The sequence below is a fragment of the Equus caballus genome, chromosome 6, assembly GCF_041296265.1.
Source record: "Equus caballus isolate H_3958 breed thoroughbred chromosome 6, TB-T2T, whole genome shotgun sequence".
In the NCBI taxonomy this organism is placed as follows: Eukaryota; Metazoa; Chordata; class Mammalia; order Perissodactyla; family Equidae; genus Equus; species Equus caballus.
This window is the reverse complement of record NC_091689.1, coordinates 23,950,573-23,971,746: the sequence shown is the minus strand read 5'-3', so window position 1 is coordinate 23,971,746 and position 21,174 is coordinate 23,950,573. Positions and strand designations below refer to the sequence as shown.

At 41.5% G+C, this 21,174-nt stretch overlaps 1 protein-coding gene and 1 long non-coding RNA gene across 4 annotated transcripts in view; one reads left to right on the top strand and one right to left on the bottom strand.

Moving 5' to 3' along the window:
- Positions 1-10,828, top strand: part of LOC111773872 (uncharacterized) — a 36,122-nt gene extending 25,294 nt beyond the window's left edge. For both annotated transcript variants that reach the window (XR_011439577.1, XR_002808533.2), the window contains 3 exons: positions 5,625-5,915; positions 6,412-6,570; positions 8,922-10,828. This is a non-coding gene — a long non-coding RNA (uncharacterized lncRNA). The remainder of the gene's footprint in view (positions 1-5,624; positions 5,916-6,411; positions 6,571-8,921) is intronic.
- The window catches only part of RBM44 (RNA binding motif protein 44), a 36,779-nt gene extending 16,203 nt beyond the window's left edge, over positions 1-20,576 (bottom strand). Inside the window, exons 1-9 of one of the 2 annotated variants that reach the window (XM_070269614.1) lie at positions 20,401-20,576; positions 9,968-10,057; positions 5,419-7,034; positions 5,072-5,130; positions 3,512-3,671; positions 2,819-3,004; positions 2,702-2,724; positions 2,484-2,568; positions 706-820 (exon numbers count right to left, since the gene is read on the bottom strand). In XM_070269614.1, the coding sequence (XP_070125715.1) occupies positions 706-820; positions 2,484-2,568; positions 2,702-2,724; positions 2,819-3,004; positions 3,512-3,671; positions 5,072-5,130; positions 5,419-7,034; positions 9,968-10,040 (2,317 nt within the window). In that variant the 5' untranslated portion in view covers positions 10,041-10,057; positions 20,401-20,576. The remainder of the gene's footprint in view (positions 1-705; positions 821-2,483; positions 2,569-2,701; positions 2,725-2,818; positions 3,005-3,511; positions 3,672-5,071; positions 5,131-5,418; positions 7,035-9,967; positions 10,058-20,400) is intronic. The other variant, XM_070269615.1, reaches the window with a different exon arrangement.
- Between the last annotated feature and the right edge of the window lie 598 nt (positions 20,577-21,174).

The window sequence follows — 21,174 nt, the reverse complement described above, 5'->3', positions numbered from 1 at the left end:
TGCTAATCATCCTTTGTGTTTTTGTTTTCTTTTTTTTTTTTGAGGAAGATTAGCCCTGAGCTAACTACTGCCAATCCTCCTCTTTTTGCTGAGGAAGACTGGTCCTGAGCTAACATCCATGCCCATCTTCCTCTACTTTATACGTGGGACACCTACCACAGCATGGCTCTTGCCAAGTGGTGCCATGTCTGCACCCGGCATCCAAACCAGCAAACCCTGGACCACCAAGAAGCAGAACATGCAAACCTAACTGCTGCACCACTGGGCCAGGCCTTTTTTTTTTTTTTTTTTTAAAAGATTGGCACCTGAACTAACATCTGTTGCCAATCTTCCTTTTTTTCTTTTCCTCTCCCCAAAACTCCTCAGTACATAGTTGCATATTCTAGTTGTAGGGCCTTCTGGTTCTGCTATGTGGGACCCCATCTCAGTGTGGCTTAATGAATGGTACCAGGTCTGTGCCCAGGATCTGAACCAGTAAAACCCTGGGCCACCTAAGTGGAGCATGCAAACTTAACCACTCGGCCACGGGGCTGGCCCCCCTCCTCTATTTTTCGTATGTGGGACGCCACCACAGCATGGGTTGATGAGTAGTGCATAGGTCTGTGCCCGGGATCCAAACCTGCAAACCCTGGGCCACCAAAGCGGAGTGTGCAAACTTACCCACTATGCCACTGGGCCAGCTCCAACAGTACATTTTATACTGACCTTTATCGTCAAGTTTCAGGTGACTAAAGTCTACGTTTACATCACTGCTTTTTAAACCATCTTCTTTGGGTGATGTATCTTGTTTAGGATGACTATTGTCAGATAATAAAGACATCTGAAGATTAATAAAAACAACAACAATAATCAGGACCAATGGATAATGCACTCTGATGATGTGGTGGGCTCTCTACTGGCATTATTTAGACCCCACAACAATGAAGGCTATCAGAGCAAAATCATCATCAACCTGGATTTACAGGCAAGCAAACTGAATCTAAGCAACTTATTTTATGTCTGTCACACAGTTAATAAGAATGAGGACATGGACCCAGCCTGTGTATAGTGACTATATGATAACACTACCATTATTTAGCATACACATACTAGAAGTATTTGGGATGATTTCTGGAGGTATACATATTATAATTTCTCCTATTAACATTTAACAGTTATATATTTAATTTAACAGGTGCTTATGTATACCTTTTATTTATGGGAAGTAACATCTGTTTCCCACGTTACTCTTTGCACATAAATTTATTTAAAAAGGAGAGTCATTTAAAGAAAAGTACAGAGCAAATAACATAGGTACTATATGGCTATGGAAAATTGTGAAGATAGTATATAAGTAGCTGAAATTTAGATACACTACACTATACTGGCTTTCAAGCATAACCTGCTAATTTGATGAGATAGGGATTAAAATGCAATCCCAAATTAAAATAGATAGTGTTTTAGAACCAAAACTAAGACTATAAAAATTATGTTATAGCTGCATATTGTACTTTAAAAAATAATTTATTGTTCTCCCCAAATAAACAGGTTGTACCGTTGCTACAATTACAATGATGAAAAAAATCCCTCCAGAATATTATATATCATTAAATGGACAAGCTGTTTAAGCAAACTATGTAACAAATTTGAGGATATAAAAATACAGTTTTAGATCTGTTAATTCTTTGCGGATAATTGAGGTTTTTTTTAAAGAGCAGAACAATGGAATAAATAAGTTGCTAATTACTTTTAATCATTTATGTTAACAGAAAGGAACATAAATCAATCCAGCATTTCACTTTCAGCTTTGGATTGCATCTTATTATTTAAGACAACCCAAATAACATAACTTGGGGGTTAAGACCTAAGTCAGAAAGTAGAAATAAACTTTGGCTCTCCTACTCCATTGCCTCCCTTGATAATGGAATATAATCTATGTTTCTATATCAGTTCACAATTTGCAGGGTGCTGTTACATAGACCGTCACCTGAGAAGCATGTACTTGGGGGAACAGGAGAGATCAAGAAAACCTACGACCGGCATTTAAAAACTATTTTCATCTGTTCAGTAAAGGAGGAATTAAAACTTTGCCCCATCTAAAATGAATGGGCTATCACTTTACTCTATCTTTTGAGACAAAGATATAACATATTAGTTTTAACCACACTGGATCAACACGATGGTGGCCGTTAAGTCACAGTTTGCCTGAGACATTCAGGTTTACACACCTACTGTCATGGTAAATTATCAACATCACTACCTTTCATTCTCAAAAATCTCCTGATTTGATGATAAACTATATGGGCACCCTACTCAACATATGACAGCTGTTTGATCAGGACATTGTGTCCCTTCTAGTCAGTTACATCCCTCAAATGGTAGAACACAAAGTAAGCCAGTTGAGTGAAAAGTAGGACGTGAGAGCTTCTGGAAATTATAGTTTACTTTGCTTAAGCCATAAAATCAAAGATTTACACTAATGAACTACTTTTAAAAAATCTCACTTGAGGGAGTGTCTTTTTTAGGCTCGAAGAAACATCAACATCATGTGTACTTTGATTGTCTAATTCAGAATCTGCTCCTAAAAGACTAAACAGATAAAACATTTCATTAAAGAATTTATCAATGTTCTGAATAAGAAACAAAAACAGAAAACAAAGTTAATTGAATATGCAATTTTTAAGATCTAATGAATTCTAAATTAGATGAAACCATAACTTACACATGTGATTCTTCTGTCTTTAGCTGGAAAGAGAGATAAGGGAAGAAAAATCTTTTGTTTAAAATGCTTTCTGTCTAAATGAAGTAAAAAATTTATTCCTAAAACATAAATACATACCCTGGAAATAAAAGTAGAGAAGGTAGATAATAATTTTGATTCTAATGACAGTGGGGGCAGCTCTTCCAGTGGGACACCCTTGTTTAGTTTTTCTTTTAAACTCACGTATCTAACTTTTAACTCTCCCAGAACAGACAGCAGTGCTGATCCTAATTCCGTCTGAGTAGAATTGCTTGATAAATTCCTGTTCAAAAGTTAAGTTCACAAAACTAAATTATTTAGGCCCAAGTCATCCATTTAACACTAATACCATATTACATCCTTAGTTCTAACTACCAGATCTTTAAAATTTTTCTTTCAAATGTTTAGTCAAAGAAAATGAACCACAGAAGATGTATTTTTCTAGGGGCAATATGAGCAACCCTCACTATATAAGCCAGAGAGAATGTGGTAGAATGTCATACAAAACCTCTGACTTCAGCCATACTTGGACTTTATAAGAAATATCAAATCTACCTGTTCTCTGGACTCGTCATCCTACCACGCACTGTTGCCTCTGCATGAAATTCAAACGCACCGCTTCTCAAGAGCCCATCACCCCGAGGCCAGCCAACACGCCCAGTTACGTCTACCCCTCATTTTGCCCTTCACAAATGAAAATGAGAGAACTTTTCTAGAACAAATTTAAAGCTAGTGATAAATTTCTAAGAAGATACAGATTTAAAATTAACAATCACTATTTAATCCTTCCCTATTTTCCGTTACGAGTTTGTAAATATCTCTGCAGTGGCGGTGACACATTTGATAGTGAACATTTAAAAGGTGCAACTCTGCTTTGACGGCTCTCTGCATTATTTTCTGACAGCACTTTGATGGAAAATTCTTCTCCATTTCTTCAGGAAGTTGAGTTTCCCTTTAAAATAAAAGATTGCATTAGGTAAGATTTCAAATATTTTTCTGTGTTAATGGCGTGCCTCTAGAAACAGATTTTAAATTTCTTACATTTCTCTGTCAAGTTCAAGTCAATTTTTACTAAAGAAAGGCTGTAGGAACACACTACAGCTGCAGAAAACAAGGATGTCAAGAGCCAAGGCTAGATGTCCTCTTCCCAGAAGTCAAGGAAGCAAACAATTCTCAAATTCATATGTTCTTTTACCACAAAAGGATTCCAAAGTAAAGTACCGACTTTATTGATCCATAATCAACACATTTTCAACCTAAATCAAGCTTGCTTAATATTTTTTCCAGTTATAAGCATTCTGGATGGAAACTGTTCTTAAATGTGCTATCTTTTTAATAAACAATAGACATAATTTACGTTTTTCTTGGTAATTAAGGGTCATTATTGTAAGTCAATATTTTGCTGTGTTATTACATCAAACAGCCCCAAATCACCACATTTTTTGAATGATAATAGTCCCAGAAGTTCTCCCCTGGCTGCCAGTTGCTACTGCTAGCTGCTCTCAACACTTCTGCCTCTGGAAACCCACTTCCTACTCACTTTCCTGAGACTGGATACTGGGTCAAACACATTAGGAAACGAAGAACGAACGGAGGAAAAAGTAAACGACCTCAGAACATGAGAACTAAGTCGGCTTCTCAGAGGCTTCCCTTTTACTCCCCTCTCCCCCCCTCCTGGTTCTCCATTGGGTTCTGAATTATAAGGGTATCTAATAAATGCAAAGTAAATTACACAATGAATTCAAACCAAGATTGAAATACCCCAGTGAAAGTAGCTATTTACTTCTTCAAATATTTGACATTTTCCAAAGGTGCCATTTTGTTTTGGCCTACCAGGGATCAGATGAAAGAAAACGGAGTAATTAAATCCGTGTGGATTTGGGTTGGATAAATAAAGATGCCGTGAGTTTCTGAAGGAATTATTGACACTGAAAGCTCAGTAAGCAGAAAGCTTTAATATTTTGTTATCCTAATATTTATCTGTTTGAAGGCAAATGGCTGAAGCAGACGATCTCTTAAAAGTAGCTTTTAGCTATTATTCCATATGGTTAAGGACCCTACAAAAAAGCAAATTCCTGGGGCAGGTCCGATGGCATAGTGGTTAACTTGGGCAGTCCAGAGTTCGTGAGCTTAGGCGTGGACCTACACACTGCTCATCAAGCCATTGTGTGGCCATGACTCACATACAAAATAGAGGAAGATTGCCACAGATGGTCACTCAGGGACAATCTTCCTCAGCAAAAAGAGGAAGATTGGCAATGGGGCCAATCTTCCTCACCAAAAAAACCCACAGTAAATTACTATTTTGATTTTTTCCCCATTTGTATCTGCAAGCTTGTACATCTGACTTACCTCTCAGGATGTTTCTTTAAGTCTATGATATCAAATGTTTTTCTTAATTCCAGGGAATCCTGAAAATATGATTTAAAATCAGATTAGAAATATATGACAAACAATACACATTGTATCTGGAGATCCAAACTAGTAAAATGTAAAACCCAATTTCGAATTGACTTTGTGGCAAGAGCTGAAGGACAGAGCTGGTAACGCTCGATCCACCTCTTCCCTTCACCTGGCACTTCCTCATGAAAGCCTCAAGAACCGCTGCCAGAACTCAATGAACCAAAACACTTACATTAGCATACACTGTCTCTTTATAAAGTCAAACAAGATTTTCTTATTAATCATATTGGTTTTACCTTATTTAGGAAATTTCCATTAGGTTTTAAACTGTCAACCAAGAGAGATTTTCCCAATGGTCCTTTTGTCACTGCCATCCCCGTATCTTCATTATCTTGACTGTATGACCAGTCGGTATTACAAGCCACACTTCTTTGCTTCTCCCGTTGCCATTCACCAGGCCGTGTTTTATTCATCATTGTTATCTCTGTGTTGCTTGATGTAGACACTACAGAAGACCTTGCACTCGTCGCCCTGCTGGTGGTGAAGCAAGCCCTGAAATCGGTGCTAACGTCCACTGTCTGATTAACTGTCATCATGCAACTCGCTGCACCTGTCACCAACTCAGGACATGTTCCTTCCACATCGTGAAAGCATGTTTCATTCGTGGTACTGCCACTAGCACCTTGCAGGGAGCTACTGTCTTCTGTTGCATGGTTATTTCTGACTGCGATCCTGGGGAGAGGCACAGAACAACCTGAGGCTGCGTTAGGAGTGTTTTGTAGGCTTTTATAAAGTGAGTATCCAGAGGCAGAAATTACAGAATCATCAAAAACAGAGGCCCAGGAAGTTTGACAATCTTTCCAAGGTTGCAGTAATGTGTCTAAGGCTTTGTCCTGTGGTAATGTGCTAGGATTTTCAATGTGTTGTAACATTTTGTTCTCAACAATTGCATTTCCACAAAAATCTTTACTTTCAGTCATTTGAGATTTCATTTTGCCACCATAAATTTTAGTTTTTAATGCTTTCTGAGGGTTCAAGAAACCACTCTCCGACTGAGGTTCCCGGTTTTCAAGAGGACTCCTCCTTCGTGCAATTTCCTCAGATACTGTGCGGTACATTAAGCTGGTCTCTTCCTCCTGACACTTTCCATGCTTTGGTTTATGATATTCTCCTAACATAACAGAAGTCAGAAACTTGGAGACAGGAGGTGAATCTTCTTGTCCATAGACATCAACTGAATCTACAGAGATGCTAGAACTACTTTCTAACGTAACATGATTCTCTTCCAGACTGCTGGCACATTTCGCTTCACAACCTGGATTTCTCAACCTCACATCTCCGAGGTCAGACCTGTGTAACGTTTCCGCTTGGCCAGGAGATAAATGGTCACTCGCACATTCTCGTTCATCCGCACTGAGATACTCCTGCTGTGAATCTTCATCTGTACGGTATGTTTGCACATCTTCAGCAGTCTCTTTAGAATCATCATCTGAAATCGTGTAGATTCTTTCCAAGCCAATAATTTTATTACCTTGATATTCCAAGATATCAAAAAACACCTCCTCTCCTTTCTGAATTTCAGAATCTAATTCTGATTTTAAACGAATACGACATTCATTCTTCAGTTTTGACTCTGAATAATGTATAGAGTAGGTTTCATTCAAGAAAGCATAATCAGCACTGTCTTCAGACTCACTCGACTGAGAGTGAGTACTCTCTCTGTCAGAATCGGGACTTGCAGTACAAGATGGTGCCAATAAATCTATTTTGTCAAGATCGCTGATTTCTTTGTCATTAGCTCTTTGTTCTAGCACCAAGGAATCCCAGTTCTCATCAAGAATAGTCAAGTTGGCTTCATTATAACCCTTGGAAGATAGTAACAAATTTTCTCTCTTAGGATTAGAAGGCTCATCTGATTAAAAAAAAATAAAGGATAAAATGTTAACAGCAGCAACATTACAGAATCTAAACACTAGAAAAGACCTTAGATGTGATCTGGTCCAAGTTCTTCCCAATGTAGGAATACTTTTCACATTATCCATGACAAATATCCCTCATGGTTGCTGCTATGGAGTGAATTTTGTCCCCCTCAAAACCCATATGTTCAAGCCCTAACTCCCAATGTAATTAGATATGGGGCCTTTGGGAGGTAATCAGGGCTGGATGAGGTCATGAGGGTGGGGCCCTTAAGACGGGATTAAGGGCCTCAAGACGGGGTAAGTGACAGAGAGCTTGCTCTCTCTTTCTCTCTACTATGTGAGGATACTGCAAGAAGGCAGCCATTTATACGCCAGGAAGAGAGCCCTTAACAAAACCCAACTATGCTAGTACCCTGACTTGGACTTCCAGCCTCCAGAACTATGAAAAAATAAGTATCGGTTATTTAAGCTATGGTATTTTGTTATAGTAGCCCCAGCTGACTAAGATAGTAGCCAAGATTCTTCTTGAAGTCTTTCAACAGCAAGGAGTTTACTGTTTATAAGGCAGCCACTCCATGTGTAGTGTTTGAGTGCCTCCTATCCCAGCCTTAGGCATCAGAGAAACAAAGGAAAGAAGACATGGGTGCTGCACCCAAATACTTGTGGCTTTCCTAAGGGTCACAGATGAGAAAAGCACACATAAATGTGACACAGTTACAGAGTGCTGACAGAGTTGTGTTGATGAGCAGGCAAATGCTTGAGAAGAAAGGAGAAGTAGACTTCAGAGGAAGCTTTACATTTAAAAAATATTTTGAAACAACATAGATAGTTATCTTAGGCAAATCAAACAGCACGAACAAAGTTAGCCGTGTGAAAGAAGGTGGCATTTTCAGGAAATTGTAAACCAAGTTGTGGAGTGAAATAGTTCCATGTGAATGACAGAAGCTGTGAGCAGAAAGAGGCCTTCCAGGGTGAGCTAAGGAGTGTGGCTCTTACTCTAAGGCAACAGACGACGACTGAAAGCTCTTAAAAGGGCGGTCAAGGAACGAGGTCGAGTTCAGACGCCTCTGGCCCAGTGAGAACGCAGACAGACCAAGAGTGCAGGAGTGGAGTGGAGAGGAAGACATCAGTACAAAAGTTCCACAACTGACAAGACTTGGTGGTCAATGACGAGTGGTAGATGGAGAGGAAGAATAGTGGCTTTCAAATATTTTTTGACTAAGAACACATTTTATATCAAGATACAGTTCACATACATACATGTGTGTGTATAAGTGAAACAAAAATTTTACAAAACAGCAGCTACTCCAACTATGTCCAATGTATTTTGGTATTTTCTAGTCTATTTTATTTTATTTAAAAAAAAAGCTGATCACAATCAGCTGAACTGATTTCCTGACTCACCAATTGGCCACCACCTCCTTAAACATCGCTCTAAGATAATGCTAAGGTCTACACTGGGTAGCGCAGTTGAATGGGAATATTCAGAGCTGCAGAGAGACGGACTTCATGAAGAAGAGCTGATTTAGAAGATGAAGAAGAAAAGCAGCGGAGGAGGGAGAAAATAACGAGTTCAGTTCCAGGCAAGTGGAGTGGGAGGTTAGCGATAATACACTCAGATTCGAGCGTCTAATAAGCTGTTATAAATATGGGATTGCAGCTAAGGAGAGCAGTGTTCACTTCAATTACAAATTCATGGGTTGACTGTGTTTCTCTTAGAGATTTGTATAGGAGTTCATTATATATTCCAGATATTAATTCTTTGTTTTCTGTATTTATAAGTGACTTTTTCCTAGTTTGTTGCTTATCTTTTAACTTTTTTTTTAAACTGATGCCCATCATTCTGAAATTCATCACATCATGTTTTCTTTTTTTTCCAGGTATGCTTTTTGGTGAGGAAGATTGGCCCTGAGCTACAATCTGTTGCCAATCTTCCTCTCCGCCCCCACCCCCCCGCCAAAGTATAGTCGTATATCCTAGTTGTACAACCTTCTAGTTCTTCTGTGTGGGATGCTGCCACAGCACGGCTTGATGAGCAGTGCCTAGGTCCCTACCCAGGATCTGGACCAGCGAACCCCAGGCTGCTGAAGCGGAGCAGGCAAACTTAACCACCTGGCGACGAGGCTGGACCCTTAATTTTTTATAATATCTTGTCATACCACAGTTAAGATTATTTATTTAAATGGATCAGTCTTTTCTTATGACTGGGTTTTGTCTCTCTGGCCTTCCCTACCACATGATTATAAAGGTATTCTACTATAATGTATTCTAATTCTGTGTGTGCATGTGCGTAATACTTAGCCTTTGTACACTATGCAGAATTAATTTTTCTAACATGAGGTAGGAATCTAACAATTTTTTTCCAAAATGGATGGTCAATTGTCCTAATACCATTTGCTGAATAATCCAGTTTCCCTTCTGACTTGAAATAGCATTTTTTATCATATCCTAAATTCCTCTTAATAGTTAAAACCACATATATTCATAAGCACATAAAAGTTTAGTCATTTTGCTTTATATGCTCTTGTTATTTCTTATTTTCTACCACCACAGAAAACAAATCTCAGATTTGTGTTAAGACAAAACATATACAATTTGGGTAGCAGAGGTCAACCTGCCCACTTTCCACTTATTACCCCAAAGGCAAGTGTGCCTGTCAGCAGTCCTGAAAGCCCGGCTGGACAGAAACCCCTTTTCCAGTCCACCTCCTCTTCCCTATCTTTCATTTCCCTGAGACGTCCTGTGCAGGCTGCCCATTCTCACCAAAAATCACCTGAGTGAGTCTGCCAAGTTACAAACATGCTGACTCCTACAACCTTACGGGGAGGAGAACCTAAGGAGTAGCAGCACTGGAGGGGAAGTAGCTAGCCCAATTATGTTAGTGTCTCTCTCCACCCAGAAGAAAACCAACTGGCCTGGCCCTCACCTTCCTGCATGTATCGTCCATCATTGCGGTAGCCTGTACCAGAAGCTGTCTCCATCACTGCAGTGGTCTGCATCCTCAAAGATCTATATTCTAGAAGAGGTATAAAGATTCAACTATTATTATACTCAGCATTATATTTAAAAAACTATCAGAAAAACAAGAATTTGACAAAGTGACAACTATACTCAAAGATTCTAATATAAGAAGGCTAATAAACAAAACTGATAAACATTTAAGTAACTTTTTTAAAAGCATGAATTGACAGCTACATAAAAGACTGTACTATTTAAACAGGCAAGACCTATTCTTTTAAAATTTCCAAGGAACATTTTAAAAAAAAAACGTATTAGGACAACAAAAAAGTCTTAACATAAAGAATAGAGTACTAAGGGCTACACTGTGACCCTACTTATGTCAAACCTGAATCAAAAATGTTTCCAAAACAAACTGCAGACATATTAAAAACCAATGACAGGGTGTATCTATACGATGGAATATCTTTCACCAATAAAAAGGAACAATCTACTGACACATGTAACCTTGTGGATTAATCTCAAAAACATTATGCTGAATGAAAGAAGCCAGACGAGAGATCACATATTGTATGATTCCATTTAAATGAAATATACAGAAAAAGCAAATTTATAGAGACAGAAGGTACAGAAGTGGCTGCCTGGGGTGGGGGACGTGAAGAGGGGTTAACTGTAAACGGGCCTAAGGGATCTTACTGGAGGGATTAAAATGTCCTGAAACTGTTTTATGATGTGATGGTTGCACCACTTGACAAAGTTACTAAAATTACTGAATTGTACATTTGAAATGAGTAAAATATACCTCAATAAAGCTGGTTAAAAAAACTTACTGGCAATGGCTCTTTCACCCCAGTTGCTACATGAGGAAGCCCAAGTTAGTCGCTTGTAGGAAAACCAAGGCACCCTAAAGGACACATGAGTGACCCCAGAGGAGACCAGCAGAAGCAATGTCCAGCTAACCCACAACATCATCTTCAGTCTTCTGGCCCTAGTTATCCTAACTGTCCATAGCCCTAAAAACCTGGGCATCTTCAGTGGAATTCTGGTGACCAGGTATTACAAATGTTCCTGATGAGTTTGAAAAAAACCAAGAGATTTTTTTCTAATTCTTAATGAACTATTACAGTCAATGATCCTGAAGGAATCATCTAAATTCACTCACCCTGTTCTGCGATGAAAAGACATTACAAAGCAGAAGTCAGAGCTCACTCCCTGGAGATGGCCTGTCTAGTTCTGAATCCTGACTTAGACGCTCAGTAAACAGTGTGAACTTCGACAACTGAAAACAATTAATGACAATAGGAACATGGACTTTTAAAATCTATGGGACCTGGCCAAATTTATAACCAAAAGAAGTCATAGCTTTAGATGCTTATTATTAAGTAAAACTAAAATAAATGAATTAATAAGCAGCCAATTCAAGAATCTAGGAAAAAACTAGAGTCTTTAAATCAAAAAAGTTGAGAGTAAAATTAGTTAAAACAAAAGCAGAAATGACCAATTTAAAAAACAGTAAAAATAATAACTAAAACCAGAGCTAGTCTCTGAAAAAATGAGTTAAAGTAGATAAATATCAGACAAATCTCACTAAGAAAGACAGTACTGAAACAAAAGTTAGTAATGATAAAAGGAGAAGTTTAACAAGAGATAAAAAGCTACTTAAAAAATTTAGATTGCTATGTACACTTCTGATGGGTAATTTGAAAATTTAACCAAAATAGGCAATTTTCTAGGAAAATAGTTTTAAACAAAAACCCATATAGATAAAGCTGAACGGAGAACCAACCAAAGAAAAAATTGAAAAGGTCATCAAAGATCTACCCTATCAAGCCTACTAAATTCTTACTTGATCCATATAAGCAGAAAAATTATAGATCAAGTGAACAGAACTCTAGCCTGAATCATGGAGTCATGGCCCCTCAATCAATTCCCAGACTGGTGTTATACTAGTTTACAGACCCAGAACGCCTTGAATGAAGGGGAGGCTGAGTCCTCTTGAGGAAGGGCCCCAAATGCACTAATGGAAATTTATGTTAATCTTTTGTCTATCCTTCCCCCAAGGGACCCACAGCCTTTTACCAGGGTAACAGTACACTTGGGAAAAGGAAATAATCAGACCTTTCAGGGACTACTGCACAATGACTCTGAACTCTGAATGATTTTAGGAGACCTAAAACGTCACTGTGGCCCTCCAGTCAGCATAGGGGCTTATGGAGGTCAGGTGATCGATGGAATTTCAGCTCAGATCCATCTCACAGTGGGTCCAGTGGGTCCCTGAACCCATCCTGTGGTTATGCCCCCAGTTCCAGAATGCATAATTGGAAAGACATACTTAGCAGGTGGCAGAATCCACATTGGTCCCCTGACCTGGTGAGTAAGGGCTATTATGGTGGGAAAGGCCAAGCGGAAGCCATCAGAATTGCCTCTATATAGAAAAATGGTAAGTGAAAAGCAATATCACACCCCTGGAGGGAATGCAGAGATTGGTGCCACCACCAAGGACCTGAAAGATGCAGGGGTGGTGATTCCCACCACATCCCCATTCAGCTCACCTACTGGCTTGTGCAGAAGACAGATGGATCTGGGAGAATGACAGTGGATTATAATAAGTGTAACGAGGTGGTGACTCCAACTGCAGCTGCTCTATCAGGTGTGGTTTCACTGCTTGAGCAAATTAACACATCCCCTGGTACCTGGCAGGCAGCTTTTGATCTGGCAAACGCCCTTTTCTCCATACCTGTCCATAAGGCCCACCAGAGGCAGATGGCTTTCAGCTGGCAAGGTCAGCAATACACCTTCACTGTCCTACCTCGGGTATATCAACTCTCCAGTCCTACGTCATAATTTAGTTTGCAGGGATCTTGATCACCTTTTGCTTCCATAAGATATCACACTGGTCAATTACATCGATGACGTCACGCTGATTGGACCTAGAGTGAGAAGCAGCAACTACTCTAGACTTATTGGTAAGACATTTGTGTGTTAGAGGGTGGGAAATAAGTCCGACTAAAATTCAGGGTTCTTGTACCTCAGTGAAATTTCTAGGAGTCCATGGTGTGGAGCATGGTGAGACATCCCTTCTAAGGTAAAAAATAAGTTGTTGAATCTGGCCCTTCCTACAACCAAGAAAGAAGCACAAAGCCTAGTGGGCCTCTTTGGATTTTGGAGGCAACACACTCTTCATCTGGTTGTGTTACTTTGGCCCATTTAACCCAAAAAGCGATGGTTGAGAGCGGGGCCCAGAACAAGGGAAGGCTCTGCAGCAGGTCCAGGCTGCTATGCAAGCTGCTCTGCCACTTGGTCCACGTGACCCAGCAGATCCAAGCGTTTGAAGTGTCTGTGGCAGAAAGGGACGCTGTTTGGAGTCTTTGGCAGGCCCCTATAGGCAAATCGCAGTGCAGGCCTTTAGGATTCTGGCACAAAGCCCTGCCATTGTCTGAAGATAACTACTCTCCTTTTGAGAAACAGATCTTGGCCTGCTACTGGGCCTTAGCAGAGACTGAATGCTTGACCATGGACCACCAAGTTATCATGCAACCTGAGCTGCCCATTATGAACCGGATGTTATCTGACTCATAAAGCCATCAAGTTAGGCATGCACAACAACATTCCATCATCAAATGGATCTCGTATTTGGGCCCTGAAGGCACAAATAAGTTACATGAAGAAGTGGTCCCCGTTCCTGTTACTCTGCCTTCTCTCTCCCACACTGCACCTCTGGACTCATGGGGAGTTCCTTATGATCAGTTGACAGAGGAGGAGAAGTCTCGGGCCTGGTTTACAGATGGTTCTGTGTGATATGCAGGCACTATGTGAAAGTGGACAGCTGCAGCATTACCTGCCCCTCTCTGGGCCATCCCTGAAGGACAGTGGTGAAGAGAAATCCTCCAGTGGGCAGAACTTCGGGCAGTGCACCTGGTTGTTGACTTTGCTTGGAAGAAGAAATGGTCAGACGTGTGATTATACACCAGTTAATGGGCTGTAGCCAGTGTTTGGCTGGACGGTTAGGAACTTGGAAGGAATGGGATTGGAAAATTGGTAACAAAGAAATTTGGGCAAGGAGTATGTGGGTAGACCTCTCCAAATGGGCATAACATGTGAAAATATTTGTGTCCTAATGTGAACCTTCACCAAAAGCTGTCAGCAGAGGAGGATTTTAATAATCAAGTGGATAGGATGATCCATTCTGTCGATACCTATCAGCTTCTTCTTTCCCCAGCCACCCTGTCATCGCCCAATGGACTCCTGCACAAAGGTTCCATGGTGGCAGGTACGGAAGTTACGCATGCACTCAGCAGCATGGACTTCCACTCACCAAGGCCAGTCTGGCAAACTGCCAGCAGCAGAGACTAACGTTGAGTCCCCGATATGGCACCATTCCCCAGGGTGATCAGACAATTACCTGGTGGCAGGTTGATTACATTGTACCACTTCCATCATGGAAAGGGCAGTGTTTTTTCCTCAGTGGAATAGATTCTCACTCTGGATACAAATTTGCCTTCATTGCATGCAATGCTTCTGCCCAAGCCACTAGGGAATGCTTTATCCACTGTCATGGTATTCAGCACAGTGTTATTTCTGATGAAGGAACTCACTTCACAGCAAAAAAAGTGGGACAATGGGCCCATACTCAAGGAGTTCATTGTCTTACCATGTTCCCCACATCCTGAAGCAGTTGGTTTGATAGAACAGTAGATGGCCTTTCGAAGACTCAGTTACAATGCCAGCTAGGTGACAATACCTGCCAGGGCTGGGGCAAGGTTCTCCAGAAGGCTGCATATGCTCTAAATCAGCATCCAACATATAGAGCTGTTCCGAGAGCCAAACTTCATGGGTCCAGGAATCAAGGTGGAGAAATGGGAGTCACACCACTCAATATCACCCCCAGTAATCTACTAGCAAAATTTTTGCTTCCTGTTCCCACAATATTGTGCTCTGCTGGCCTCAAGGTCTTAGTTCCTGAGGGAGAAATGCTTCCACCAGGAGACATGACGCCACTGAACTAGAAGTTCAGACTGCCACATGGTCACTTTGGCTCCTCATGTCTCTGAATCAACAGGCAAAGAAGGGAATTACAGTGTCAGCTGGGGTTACTGATCCTGACTACCAAGGGGAAACTATACTACTACTCTGCAGTGGGGGTAAGAAAGAGCGTCTTTGGCATACAGGAGATTCCTTAGGGAGTCTTTCAGTATTACCATGCCCTGTGGTTTAGGCAAATGGGAAACTACAAAAACCCAATCCAGTCAGCACTACACTAACGGACCAGACCCTTCAGGAACAAAGGTCTGGGTCACTCCATCAGGTAAAGAGCCATTACCAGCCAAAGTGCTTACTGAAGGCAAAGGGAGTACACAATGGGCAGGAGAAGAAGGTAGTTATAAATATCACTGAAATGTAATGTAATAAATGTAATTAAATGTAATGGGAGATGTAAGAGACTTTTATATTGAAGACTACAAAACATCGATAAGAGAAATTGAAGAGAAACTAAATAAGCGGAGAGATATACTATGTTCATGAATTGAGACAATATTGTTAAGATCTGTTCTCTACAAATTAAGCTATAGATTCAACACAATTTCAATCAAAATTGCAGAGGAATTTTTGGTAGAAGTTGACAAGCTAATAGTAAATTTATATGGAAATGCAATGAACCTAAAATAGCCAAAACAATCTAGAACAAAGTTGGATGACATATATTTCAAGACTTATTATAAAGCTACGGTATTGGCAGTTTAGTATGTTAGACTAATAGATTAAGGAACAAATTCTGAGAGTCAGAAAGAGAGTCACTTGATTTTAGAGAAAGGCACTAATTCAACTCAACATGGAAAGGAAGGTCTAAGGCATATTCAACAAATGGTGCTGGCAGTAGATTTTTGCAACGAGGAAAAAAAATGCCCGGACCCCTACCTCACATAATACACAATAACAAACGTGAGATGGCTCATATTTCTGAATGTGAAAAACAAACTTATAAGTTTCTCAAAGAAAACAGGAGAATAAATTCATGACTTTGGGGTAGGCAAAGATTTCTTAAACAGAACACAAAAGGTGTTAATAAAAAAGTTGTTAATTTGAACTTCAGCAAAATTTTAAAACTTCTGGTCATCAAAAGGGTATTAAAAAATGAAAAGACATGCCAAACACTAGGAGAAAATATTCACAACTTATATATCCAACAGAGCACTCTTATCTACATTATGTAAAGAACTCACACATAGAATTCTTTTTTAAAGACAATCTAATCAAAAAGGAAGAAAACACTTGGACATTTGCTTCACATACACAGAACACAGGCACGTGAACTGCTCTTAAGTGTATGAGAAAGTGTTCAACATCACTAGTGGTCAGGGAGATGAACGCTTAAACTACCAAGACACCACTTCATGCTCACTAGAATGCCCCCCTTCCAAAAAAAAGACTGATAACACCAAATATTGGTGAGGATGTGGACAAACAGGAAGTCATACATTGCTAGAGAAAATACAGATTGTTTATTTTGGAAAACTGGCAGCTTCTAATGATGTTAAACATATACCTACGCTATTACCAAGAAATTACATTCCAGTTTCAGGAAAGAACTCCTTTCTCTAGAGAAACATTCTTTAGTATTTTATTCAATAATGATTGAACCTCTATTTGTTAAGTCATATACTAAGGGTTCAGGACATAGGAATGATCAAAGACACACAACAACTAAGCAATTTCCAAAAGTGGGGTAGGACGATGGGGAGGGAACACATACATCTTATTAGAGTACCTTTTCTCAAACTTGCCTGATATAAGGGTCACTTGGGACACTCCTTAAAAATACATTCTACAGCCCAATTTGGGGCTCAGCAACAAGAGCCTAGGAAATTTCTATAATTCAGAGCTTTGGGGAAAGACAAGGTGCTATGGGAAATATGAAAGGACCTAATCTAATCTAAGGGTTAGGGAAGGCCTTCCTAAAGAAGTGTCATTTAACCTGAGATATGAAAGATAAGCAAGTAGGAATTAGGTATACTATTGATTATTCTATCAATTTAGTATTGATTTTGACATAAAGGATATAATGTCATACACACAAAATTCATTTGGAGTTTTTATTTTATTTTCTTTGTGAGGAAGACTGTCCCTGAGCTAACGTTGGTGCCCATCTTCCTCTATTTTGTATATGGGATGCTGCCACAGCGTGGCTTGATGAGTGATGTGTAGGTCCATGCCTGGGATCTAAAACTGCAAACCCAGGCCGCCAAAATGGAGCGTGCAAACTTAACCACTACGCCACCGGCTGGCCCCTGCATTTGGAGTTTTTAAAACTGAGAGTTGTATTTAAAAAGCAAAATTCTAACTGAGTAAGAGAAACATAACCTATATCTACTTTGAGTTGCACAGATAATTAAGTAGACAATAATATAGCAGAGCTGCACTGAAAAAGGTAAGGGAAAGCTTATAAAAAAGTGACATCTAAATTAAATCATGATGCTCACATAGGGGCTAACCAGACTAAGGAGCAGGGAAGGAGAAAGAGCATCTTAAGTTAAGATGACAAATACGGGATGGCCACCAAGCAAGTGAAGGGTAAGGAGAGGAGACAGGGTACTAGACTTGTTGCATCTAAAGGTGAGCTCACTATCATTGGTGGCACACTCACTGAACAAGGTTCTAGGAGGAGGAATACTTTTCTGTCTTTTATATTATTTTACTTTTGGGTAGGAAGCAATGGAGCTGATGAGTTCATTTTTATATATAAGTTCTAAGTGCCTATAACACACACAAATTGAAATTGATACACAGATGTGCAGCTTAGACATTTTCTGGACTTGAAATACTCAACCTCCAATGTAATGTTTCATACTTTTTTTTTTTAGCTAATGACAGAAAAAATTTGGCCAAATACCAACAGCTCGATAGCCTTTTCATATTTTTATCGCCGTAAAGCTGGCTAGTGGTTGTTAACCTCTGTCGTTATGGACTTTCTGAAGATTAGATAATAGTCACAGACTCACTTCCCTGAGAAAATGCACATACACACACATATAATTTAAAGGATTTATGGACTTCTTTACCACATTGAAAAACTGTAAGTTAATAACTCCCAGCTTAAGTGATTTTATTTAAGGCAGTAAAGATCCTACCCTAGGAATACCAGGTAAATGTTTAAAATAAAGAGGAAGATGAAAAGAAAGCTAGTTTATCAAAATAATTGACATTAGAATACTCAATTCTATTGTGGCTTTCCTACTTTTTGGACTCAGTGGTTTTCCTACTTTTTGGACTCAGGAACTCTCCAGAGTCTTAGAAAACAGTGAGAACCCCAAGGAGCATTTGTTTATGTGGGTGATATCTATTAAGACCTATCATATTAGACTAAAATAGAAAATTTAGGGCCAGCCTAGTGGCACAGTGGTTGAGTTCGCATGTTCCACTTCGGCAGCCCAGGGTTCACCGGTTAGGATCCCAGGTGCGGACATGGCACCGTTTGGCACGCCATACTGTGGTAGGCGTCTCACATATAAAGTAGAGGAAGATGGGCACAGATGTTAGCTCTGGGCCAGTCTTCCTCAAAAAAAAAAGAAAAAAGAAAACAAAATTTAAAAATATTTATTAATTTATTCATAAATAATAATAAACCCATTACCTAAGTAACATTTTAAATTTAAAACGTATATTTTCAAAAAAATTAGTAAGAAGAACATTCGTAATTTGCAAATCTCTTTAATATCTGTCTTAGTAAGCTGGATTCTCACTCTTATCTGATTCTGCATTCAAACCTGCATTCAATGTGTTGCAAGCTTCGTTCTTAAATATGAACAGACACTCAAGGTCCAAGACTTTGGCAAGAGGAAAAATTTTAGTGTAACAAAAACACTTGCAAATCATATATCTGATAAGGGTCTATTACTCAGAATATACAAAGAACTCTTACAATTCAACAACAAAAAGACAAACAACCCAATTTTAAAAATGAGCAAAGGGGGGCCGGCCCTGTGGCAGAGGGGTTAATGTTCTGTGCTCTCCACTTGTGTGGCCCAGGTTCACAGGTTCAGATCTCCTGTGCGGACCTACTCCACTCATTGGCCATGCTGTGGCAGCGTCCCACATACAAAATAGAGGAAGACTGGCACAGATGCTAGCTTAGGGACAATCTTCCTCAGAAAAAAACAAAGAGCAAAGGACTTGAACAACCATTTCTCCAAAGAAGATATGCAAATGGCCGATAAACACATGAAAAGACTCTTAATATGGCCTTATTCATTAGGGAAATGAAATCAATACCACAATGAGATACCACTTTACACCCACTAGGATGGCTATAAAAAACAAAAAACAAACAGAAACAGAAAATGCGTTGGCAAGGATATGGAGAAATCGGAACCCTCATACACTGCTGGTGGGAATGTAAAATGGTGCAGCCTGGCAGTTCCCCACAAATTTAGAAAATGACCACGTGATCCAGCAATTCCACTCTTAGGTATATACCCATCGTTATTCCGTCCTCCCAGTTTTCAGTTACCAAACGATTCCCTCCTGGGTTTTCGATCCCAGAACCAAGCCAGAAACCACAGAACTCTCCCTCCACACCTCCCTCATCCCCACCAGGTCTCGTCCATTTTAACCCCCGAGTCATCTTGATCAGAGAGCACTGACTCCCACACGGATCAGGCAGTAACTTCCTAGCTGGGCAGAATCATCTTCCCGAAATGCAAATATCAGTTCACCCCAGCGCTTAAAACTCAGCAACACTGTCCTTATTCTCTGGATAAAGATCAAAACCTTAGGACGCCCTATAAGACCCCCCAAGGGCCCGGACTCTGCGTTACCCTTGGCACCACGCGTCTTCCGGATCAAACGAGCCGGGCCACGTGCGTTCTCGCTGCCTGCCGCCCTCCCCGCCCCCAACCACCTCGAACTTCTTCCAGACCTTCAGATCTCACCCTTAATACCCGTTTTTAGGGAAACCTCCCCGGCCCTTCGCACTAGATCTGGAACCTCTGTCGGTCTGGAAACCAGCCCACACTTCCGCCACCCGTCACGCGTGTTTGGGTCAGTGATTAACGTCCATTGTCCATTTGTCGCTCTAGGCTGTCCCGGCTGCCTGGATCCCATGCCCGCCCGCGGTGGAGGCCCCATAAACACCTGTCACAACGACAAACACGAGTGACGTCCACTTTGCACCGGACGAGCTTTGGGGGTGCAAGTCTGCCTCAGCCCCGGTGACCCGAACGTAAAGGCGCCAAATTGGGGGGGTTCTGGAACCCCAAGGCGACCTGACGGATGCGCAAGCCCCGGGGCCACGGCAGCCCTCCCCACCCCAACCCCACAGCCTCCACCGCGGACTCGCCGGCCGAACCCTCGCGGGCCTCCTCCACCCACGCGGCCCTCCGGACGGCCCTCGCCACCGGGACTCACCACAGCCAGGCTTCGCTGCCGCGTCCCCTCAAGCCCTGGCCTGCGCCCCGCCGGCCCGCAGCCACGCCCGTCGCACCTTGGAGCCGCACTGTCACCGCCGCCACCACGCGCGACGCTCCGGATGCGGCCGCCGCCTCTGAGCCAGCAGCGCTCCGCGTGCAGCCGCGGGGCCTGTCGGGTAACGGCCACCCGCGGCCCGCCCCCTTCCTGGCGGGGCGCTCCCATTGGTCGGCGCCAACAGGGGCGACGCCGTGATTGGCCCGGCTTGCGGGCGCGAAAGCGGGAACGAGGTCGCTGGCTGTGGTTTGCACCCGCGGGGGGCGGGAGAGGAGCTCCGGGCTGGGGCGGGGTGCGCAGCGCCGTCCCGGGGAGCCTTTCCCAACGGCGCGGCCATGCACAGCCAGCGGAGGAAAAGGTGGGTGGCGCTGCCCCTGCGGGCAGAGGCCAGAGTGCCCCCTGGTCTGGGCGCAGCGGCCGGACAACCATGCCTGGCCATCCTGCGCAGGCCGTTTCCACCCCCAAGTGTCCCCTCTTCGTGGCTGCCACCACGTGTCCTCCTTGGGACAGTCCTTTAACATAGCGTTAGCAGGGCCGAGGCTTGGGGGAGAGGGTGAGGCATTTATTTGCTCCGGGTGCAAAATTTAAGGGAGTCCCCAAAAACTCAGTCAAGATAAATCATATTTCATGCAGTCGTTTAAGAGCATCAAAAGTAACGAAAAATCCAAGATGAACAAAATATCTCAATCAGTACTCCGCATTTTCCCTTTTGCCTCA